This window comes from Ailuropoda melanoleuca, chromosome 10 (assembly GCF_002007445.2).
Source record: "Ailuropoda melanoleuca isolate Jingjing chromosome 10, ASM200744v2, whole genome shotgun sequence".
NCBI lineage: Eukaryota > Metazoa > Chordata > Mammalia > Carnivora > Ursidae > Ailuropoda > Ailuropoda melanoleuca.
The window spans coordinates 90,539,105-90,548,409 of record NC_048227.1 but is presented as its reverse complement, the minus strand read 5'-3'; the positions used below and the strand labels follow the sequence as shown (position 1 = coordinate 90,548,409).

Here is a 9,305-nt window from a genome sequence, read left to right as displayed (position 1 = left end):
TACTAAAGCCACCAATCACTCGCTTCAGGCGGAGTTCTGCCTCTTTTGGGGAGCCCCGCCCACACCTAATATCTGCTTAGACTCCCGCCTTCTCCTTAGAGATTCCAGCCAATCCTGTACTCCTAATGTCGTGGGGCAGCGCTATCGCGAGATTCCACCTGTAGCCTCCTGTAGACGTTAACTGTGTGGACTTGCGCAGATGAGACTTATGAAGCCACTGCCGGAGAAAAGGGGCGGGGCGCTCCGACGTGCGCGTTCACCTTGACCCCACGCTCCAGCGCGCACCCGGCAGCTGGGAGCTGTGGTGTCTGGGCCCCCCGGGAACCCCAACACAAACCAGCATAAAGTGCGCGTGCCCATCTCAGGCGGGTGTTCGGTGGGTGGCGAATGCGTGCCCGGGACCTGCGGGGGCTTTAGAAGATCCCCGGACCTTGGCGCAGAGAAGCTCAAGAGGCTTGGAGAACCAGCCTAGGTAGGCGCTTGGGCGATGGAGGGTCAGGGGTCAGAGGTTGGGGACGGAAGACGTCTCCCCACGGAGATGGAAGTCCCAAGAAGGGAAGACTCAGTTGTTCTGGAGCCCAGGAAGCTAAAGGGCTGAGAGGGAGACGCAGCGCGAGTTTCCCAGACCCTTTCCCATCCCAGACTTGGGGGCCTCTGGACCGGCACGGCTACCCCGGGAGAAGAAAGGACCGTGGGAAAGGAGGCTGTGCGTCTCCCCGGGGGCTGGGGCCTGCGGTGTTTAGATCGAGCGTCCGAGGGACTCGTCGCGCTCCTCGGCCTCGCGGGCAGCTTGTTTGCCCGGCCTGCTGGGAGCGATCTGGCGCTGACAGCCCAGCTCTGACTCTGTGAACCGCTTTTGAGTTTCGGAAGAAAACCGACTGGGTATCACCATTCGTCACACACACGCCCCTGGAGGCTGGATCTGGGCACCAGCCTAGCGTCTTGGTGCGCGGGGTTGTAATGTGGTAAAAGGGAGGCGAGGCTTCCAAGTTAAGTCTAAAAGTTCTCAGTTACCTTTGGAGTCAGATTAATTACTTTCGCTCTCAAAACCATCCTTGTACGTTGTACATTTTGACTTCGTGGTCGTTCCTAGGTTTGTGAACAAAGATGTGTTATTTGATGATTGACTGTCACTTTCAGATATAGTAGTATTAATTAATGGCCATTAAGCTCGTGCCATTTTTCTAAGTGACTGTACATGACCCAGGAGATAGAAAAACTAGATGTTTGATGTTTTCCTACTTGTATTTAAATTACATTAACGCTTTAACTGAACAAAATAAAATAATTTTAAAGTCATTACAGCTATTTAAAATTATTTTCTTGGGTGGTCGCAAGACTGTTGAAACTCCCATGAATAGGGGCGCCTGGGTGGCACAGCGGTTAAGCGTCTGCCTTCGGCTCAGGGCGTGATCCCGGCGTTGCGGGATCGAGCCCCACATCAGGCTCCTCTGCTATGAGCCTGCTTCTTCCTCTCCCACTCCCCCTGCTTGTGTTCCCTCTCTCACTGGCTGTCTCTATCTCTGTCGAATAAATAAAGTCTTTAAAAAAAAAAAGAAAAGAAAAGAAACTCCCATGAATAGAAATGATCCATAATATCTGTACTGTCACCAGAAAGACTCACTGGTATATGATCAGAAACCGTGCTAGAAGCCGAGTATTATTGAGCGTCAGTGAGAGAAGTATGCCTGTACTGGATAACCTGTGCTTCCTAGAGCTTCCCAGGTCGAGTTAGCCAATAAGCTAGCAGTTGAGAATAAAATAGTTTACTTTTGAAAGAAGGTGCTATCCATATGTCTCTTCTTTGCCCAAGCTTACAACTGCACTTCAGAATTATTAAAACAAACCTTTTATTAAGAGTTCAGGCTACAAAAATTTGGGAAAACAGAATGTGCTGGTGAAAATTTTTCTTTTGAGGGCATTTTTAAAGTTTTTGTGACTAACATATTTTGGGGTTCAACAGATGAAAACACTCTCATCTTTGCTGAAGTTACTACTGCAGAAAGATAGTGGTAATGCGAGATCATTAGGAGCTTTTCACTAATCCATAATGATTGGGCTTTGCTTGCCTAAGGCTCACCTTGGGCAGCAGTATGGCAGATGTATACTTCTTATTGTTCCTAAATTCTAAATCCAGGCCTACCACGGATTTGTTGTAGTCAGGATTTGTAGGTGTCTTTCATTTGTTATATTGTCTTAGTAACTTAACATTTTATGTTTATTTTTCAAATAACTTATCTTTGTTTTCTGTTGAAGATATGGGTCAGTCAGTTTTCTCTGTTAGATTCAAGGCCAGAAATAGTAAAGAATAGTTTCACATTACCTGTAATTTTCTAGAATGTGGTTAAGAGACTATTGTCTAAAAAGAAACATGGTACTTAAAAAGAGGGAGGCTATTAGGTATTCGGGAAGTTAGAGATACTTGTTTCACCTTATTTTGTATATCATTTCTACCTTGGCACTGACCTGGCATTGGGGGTACAATGGTGAATAGGATACTGTTCCTGCCTGGCTTTCATGGCCTTCAAAGTCTTAGAGTTAGAACAGTATAGCAGTTGGGATCAAGGAGGAATGGCCCTTAACTCAGCGTGCCTGGTCATGGAAAGTTTTCTGGGGAAGGTTGGGGAAGCAACAGGCAGAAAAGTGTGAAAGAGGATTTCAAGCAAAAGGCTTTTTACATTTAAATGTAGGACAGTTAAAGTGTGGTCCATATTTAAAAACTGCAAATAATCATGTTTCACCAAACTCTGATATTTAAAAAGGAGGAATAAGAAGTAGAATGACCAAAAGTGGGACTCGTGTGGTATGAAGAAAACCAGGAGAAGAGTTTGTAATATGATTAGAAATATTTAGAATTTTACTAGTACTTATTAGCTGCCAGTTAACATTATGGTTATAAGTGGTTTTGATCAAATAATATCTTCTTGGTTCAAGAAGTTATCCCTGGATAGAAATCCCTTAAGAAAAGAGTCAGTTGGAATGAGGTTTTTTTTTGTTTTTTTTTTTTTTAAATCATGAATGTATGCTCAGTTCTGGTGTAATTGGCTGGGTTAGTACCTGGGCATCAGGATTTTTTAAAATTCCCCCAGACGATTCTAATGCCCAGTCAGGTTTGAGACACACAGATATATGGTCATCCATCCTGCCACATTAAAGTTGGGTTATTATAATATATAATGAATTGTTCTGAGGATGATGGCGGTAGCAGCTACCGCTCACTGAATATATGCTAAATTTCTTTTAACTGCACTATTATACTTACATTATTTCTAAGCATAACCCCATCATCCCCATTTTAGAAACGAGAAAACTGGCACAGAGAGGTTAGATAACTATTCCTGTGCCACACAGTTAGTAAATGCCAAAGCTAGAATTAGAATCTTTTCTCCTGTAAGCCACATTGCTTTGCAGATGTGAGACTCTATAGCCAGTTGCTTTTGGGGCTTTTAGAGTTAACAATTCCATAATTACCATGTTACTAATATTATGGTTAGTATATAGATTATGTGACCCCTACCGCACTCTGCCGTAAGCAGTTCTATCCAGTGGGGAAGTATGGTCCATTTCCCTACCTCTTCACTTTGGATCCATTTGCGTGACTTGCTTTAGCTCATGAAACCTTGGCTTTTGCTGTGACCCCACTTTGAAAAGTACTTGTGTGATTGGATTTACACTGTTACACCTCAGCCATGTACATCTTTGGGTTGTTTTGCTGGTCCTAGGAGGAGGATGAGAACTACATTAAGCAGAGCTGAACTGCTCCTCCAGCAACCTAAGGCTAGGTCAGCCAATCCTCAGCTGACCAGCTAACCTGCAGATCTTTGAGAATAAATGATTGCTATCTCAAGATATTGAGCTTTGGAGTGGTATATTATACAGCATATTTGGGGCCGTAGTTAACTAATAAGCTGATACAGCTGAACTTTTCAAAGTTCCAGCAGAATGACCAAATTCCAGTGTGTTCTAGCCTATATTCCGATGAGAATTGGACAAAGATAGACACATAGTTTATTAGGGGCCTCCTGTATTCTTCTTCCAAGATAATAAAGGAAATAAGATGCTTATAGTTAACCATAGTAAGAGATTGTTTACAGTTTATTACCTGTGCATTCATAAAGCAGGCACTGGCTAAGGAACCAGAAGTCTCATGATTGACTTAGACCAGCACCACCTGATAGACTTTTTGCAGTTTTGAGAATGTTTTTATATTTGCACCGTCTAGTGTAATAGCCACTGCTCACATATGGCTGTTGCGCATTTAAAGTGTGGCTAGTGCTAATCTTATTTATTTAAAGTTAAAAAACCACATACAGCGTGGCTACTAAGAAAATAAATTTTATTCATTTATATTTTGTCAGTAAATTACTCATTTTATTTAGAATTTTCAGGTTTATTAGAATAAAGCTGTTCCTAATATTCTTATAATTTTATCTTTTTTTAAGATTTTATTTATTTGAGAGAGAGAGAGAACACAAGCAGGGGGCGGGGGGGGCAGAGGCAGAGGGAGAAACAGACTCCCAGGGAGCCTGACGTGGGTTCCTCTTCATGCCAGGACCCTGGGATCATGACCTGAACTGAAGGCAGACATTTAACTGACTGAGCCACCCAGGTACCCTATTTTCTTTGATTTTAAATCTTTTCTGAATTTACTTTTAATTTGTGCTTTTTACATACAGTAAAATCCAACCATCTTAAGTGTACAATTTGATGAGTTTTAACAAGTATATACAATCACATAAACACCAGTTGAACATTTCTGTCACCCCAAAGCTTTCCCTCCTGCTCCTTGCCATCAGTCTACCTCTTCCCACTTCCTTACCTCTAATAACCACTCCGGTCTTCTATCGGTAGGTTTTTGCCTTTTCTAGAATTTCATGTTAATAGAATCATACGGTATATGGTCTTACACATCTGGCTTCCTTCGCTTAGCATAATGGTTTAAAAACTCATCCATGTCATTGTATCTTGTATCAGTTTATCATGAAGAAGTATCCCACCTGTTTATCCACTTACCAGGTAATGGACACTTGGGTTGTTTCCAATTTTTAGCTTTTGTTAAAACTACGATTAACATTCAAGCTTAAATCTTTTTTGTGAATCTGGTTTTTTATTTCTCTTTGGTGAATATCTAGGTAGGATTACTAGGCTGCACAGAAAGTTTGTATTTAATTTTGTAAGAAATTGACAAACTTTTCCTGATGTTGGAGAATTCAGTTTTAGTTGCTCTTCCTCTACAGTCTTTTACATTTTAGCCATTCTAGTGCATACATAGTTTCCTATCGTGGATTGTAGGTTGAATTTAATTACTTTGACTGATGATGGTGAAGATATTTTCATGTGCTTATTTGGCACTCGCAGATCATCTTTGGTGAAGTGTGTGTTCAGAATTTTTTCTTAAGATTGTCTTACTACAGATTTGTGAAAGTTTTTGTTTTGTTTTGTTTTTTCCCAATTCCTTCATCAGATACTTGTTTTACTAATACTATCCCATCTGACTTCCCCTCTCCTTTCTATAACAGTATCTTTTGAAGTTTTGTTGCGCTTCAAACATATGTAGTTTTGTTGAAAGTTAATTTATTAATTTTTTATATTCTCTGCTTTTTGTGCTCTATTAAATTTTTTTGCCTAATTTAATGTTACTTTTTTGCCTAATTTAATGTCACAGTCAAGTGACATTAAACTTCTTCTAGAAGTTTTACAGTTTTAGCTTTTGTATTTCAGTTCATAATCTAGTTCGAGTTAATTTTTATATGTGGTGTGAGGTAAAGCTCAAGATTTGTTTTTTGCATGTGGCTACATGTTTATTGAAAAGGATATTTTTGCCCATTGACTGCCTTTGAATTTCTTTCAAAAATTAATTGACCAGGTGCCTGGGTGGATCAGTCAGTTAAAACATGTTTGACTCTTGNTGCTACCCAGGCGCCCTTCTAGAAGTTTTACAGTTTTAGCTTTTGTATTTCAGTTCATAATCTAGTTCGAGTTAATTTTTATATGTGGTGTGAGGTAAAGCTCAAGATTTGTTTTTTGCATGTGGCTACATGTTTATTGAAAAGGATATTTTTGCCCATTGACTGCCTTTGAATTTCTTTCAAAAATTAATTGACCAGGTGCCTGGGTGGATCAGTCAGTTAAAACATGTTTGACTCTTGGCTTTAGCTCGTCCTGATCTCATGCATCCTGAGATCAAGCCCCTGAATGGGCTCCCTGCTCTGTGGGGAGTGTACTTGAAATTCTGTCCCTCTGCCCCTCCCACCCTCCACATTCCCCCCCCCACACACACACACAGGTTCACTCTTTCTCACTCTTTAAAATAAATAAATAAATCTTTGGGGAAAAAAATCAATTGACCATAGGTGTATGGGTCTATTCCAGGATGCTTTATTTTGTTACATTCATCTATATATCTGTCATATGCCATTACCACACTGTTTTGATTACCGAGTCTATCTATATATCATTACCACACTGTTTTAATTACCATCAGTGTAAGTCCTGGAGTCAGTGTAAATCTTTCAACTTTATTCTTCTTTTTCAAAATTATTTTGAGTCTTCTAGGTCTTGGGCATTTTAATATAAATTTCAAAATCACTTGTCAGTTTCTGGAAGAAAAAAAAAGCCTGTTGAGATTTTGAATAGGATTACTTTGTAGATCAATATCTAGGAATTGACATTTTGACATCTTGTGTCTTCCAGTCCATAAACATTCCAAATTGAGAATATTTCTGAAACTACCCTGAAGCCAAATTTTAATTGTTTATACATCCTTTTTTTCCAGCTACATCATTGGAATAGGTGGAATAGGCATCCGCCATCATTACAGCCTTATGATTTTAATCTCTGTGATTGTTGGGTGTTTTATATAGGATTGGCTATTATTCTGGGAAAAGCATAGTTTGGGCCTACCTAATACAGGTTGCTGTCAGACCAATTACCTTTTCTGAGATGACAAAGCTTTCTCTTTTTTTCCTACATTTTTTTTTTCTTTCTTCTTTTATTGTCTCTGCTCCATTTCCCCTGGTTGCCATCACCATCTTATTCCTTGCCCAGCTATTCTTGTTTCTGCTAACCCACAAAAAAGAAATATGTTCTGTATTTTCATTGTCTTCTTTTGAAAGAGAAGATATATTTTTAGGAATTTTTTAGCTATGTGTCAAGTAAAGTCTTGTTAACCCTTTGGTATTATAAAACAAAATTGAACTTTTATTGTGATGATATGAGTTTAAATGTTACTAAAACTTCAAATATGCATTTCCAGTATATTTGAGAAATTTACCTTACTGTCCTGCTGCTTATTTAATTTTTTCTATTTTTAGAATGTATTTTATTTTATATAACACATTATCCTTATTAAATTTATCCATTAAAGGACCAGTAAGACCATTAAAGGACCAGTAAATTTATCCATTAAAGGACTGTGATTCATGAGATTATGGTCAGTGTGTTCCTTAGCTGTATTTGACTTATTTTAAAAAAATTAACCATTGCTTTATGTATTTCTCTTAAGATTTCATATCATGTGTGGGCCTCTAGTTTATGGTGAATTGTTCGTCTGGGAGCACTTTGATACTAAATCTTCTCTTGGAATGCTTACTTGTTGCATTTGTCTTCTAGAGTTCATATTTACCAACCGAGAAAACTTGAAAATGAGTAGCCGGCGGAAACGTGCTCCTCCAGTGAGAGTTGATGAGGAAAAGCAACAGCAGCTTCACTGGAATATGCATGAAGACAGAAGGAATGAACCTCTCACCCTAACTGATGACGAGCACCCCTCCTCGGGTTCAGATTTCTCTTCTGCTCACTGTATCATCCTAGATGATAGTCTAAAGGAAGAAGTGGCTCACAAAGATAAGAAGAGGTGTTCCGAGGCAGCGAACATCTCAAAATCAATCAGTAAAGAAGAGACTGGTGGCATTTTTTCTCCTTTCCCTGTAAAGCTGAATATCGTGATTTCTCCCTATCACGTTGATAATTCTTGGAAGGCATTTCTGGGAGAATTAACTCTTCATCTTCTTCCCAAACAGTGTTTAATTGAACATTTTTCTGAAAGGAGTTTTACACTGATGAGTTCAGAGTCAAGCAATCATTTCCTGATCTATGTTAATTCAGAATGTGAAGATGTAGAGAAACAAGGAAAAGGACTCAGCGAGCCAATTAGTATTTGTGACAAGGGTATTCAAGTGGAATCATCCTTCAGTGGTGAAATGTTAGAAGATTTGGGATGGCTACAAAAGAAGAGAAGAATAAAACTTTACCAAAAACCAGAAGGAAATCACATGATCAAGGTACTCAATTTCTGTGGTGTCTTTTAAGGTTCTTCTGCGTTGGGCAGTCCCATTTGAAGTTAATTTAGAAGGAAGGTCTAAAAAGCCAGAAATAAGCCTCTCATTATTAAGTTTCAAAGTGTACTTTATTTTGGGCTTTCAATAACTGTAAAAAATGTGTACTGTAGATAATAATTTCCAAGCTGTCCTTTTTCAAGATATCCCGGATTCCTCCCTTCCGGCCCTATTCTCAATGTCTTGTCATCTCTCCCTCTTCTTGTAGCAGTCCTATAACTATTTCCCTGCCTGTCTTTTCAATTCCCATCTGCTTTGTCTCTGAATTGGTATAATGTGAAATGGAATTCTGTTCTTTACTGCAGAATGAAGTGTAATCTGGCACATAACTCCCTTCTTTGATAGGCCCTTATCTACTTCTCCAGCCTCATCTTTTATCACTCTGCTTTTAATTTTGTCCCAGAAATTCCAGATTGAGTTACTTCCTGCATATTTTCTGGCCATATTTCTGCATCTTTGCTTTTGTTTTCATGGTTCTCTGCCTGGATTGTTCCTTTCCTTTTCCCTAGTAACTCCTGGGCATTCTCTAATATTCAGGTCAGAGTTTACTTCTGTAGGGAGATCTTTTCTTAAAATTCATGGATGGTGTTACATGCCCTTCCCCCATAATACTCCATACACATTTACTTTTGCCTTGGCCACTTGTAGTGTACTTACATTTTAGATTTTTCTTCTTTAGCGACTATGAAGTCATTTATCATCACAGCCTAGTAAAACCCTGATACTGAACAAGTTTTCAGCAAATGAATGAGTAAATTTATAATTCATTTTAGGCTCTGCTATTTACTAGCTAAGTAACACTATGTGAATCATTTAAATGCTCTAATTCATCATCTTTCTGTGTAAAATGTAAATAATCATTTTTTTTACCTCATACAGTCATGTTGAGAATCAGGTGAGAAACTGTAAGTAGACGTCCTTTATAAACTTTGAAGCAGGTTAATATGCCTTTATGCCAAAATTGGAAAG

At 39.1% G+C, this 9,305-nt stretch overlaps 1 protein-coding gene across 2 annotated transcripts in view; it reads left to right on the top strand.

The window, feature by feature from the left end:
* The first annotated feature begins 251 nt into the window (after nt 1-251).
* The window catches only part of SHPRH (SNF2 histone linker PHD RING helicase), an 89,590-nt gene continuing 80,536 nt past the window's right edge, over nt 252-9,305 (top strand). For both annotated transcript variants that reach the window (XR_002143414.2, XM_002922791.4), the window contains exons 1-2: nt 252-472; nt 7,612-8,282. Coding sequence is in view for 1 of the 2 variants with exons in the window: in XM_002922791.4 (XP_002922837.3) it covers nt 7,644-8,282 (639 nt within the window). In the remaining variant the exon portion in view is untranslated. The remainder of the gene's footprint in view (nt 473-7,611; nt 8,283-9,305) is intronic.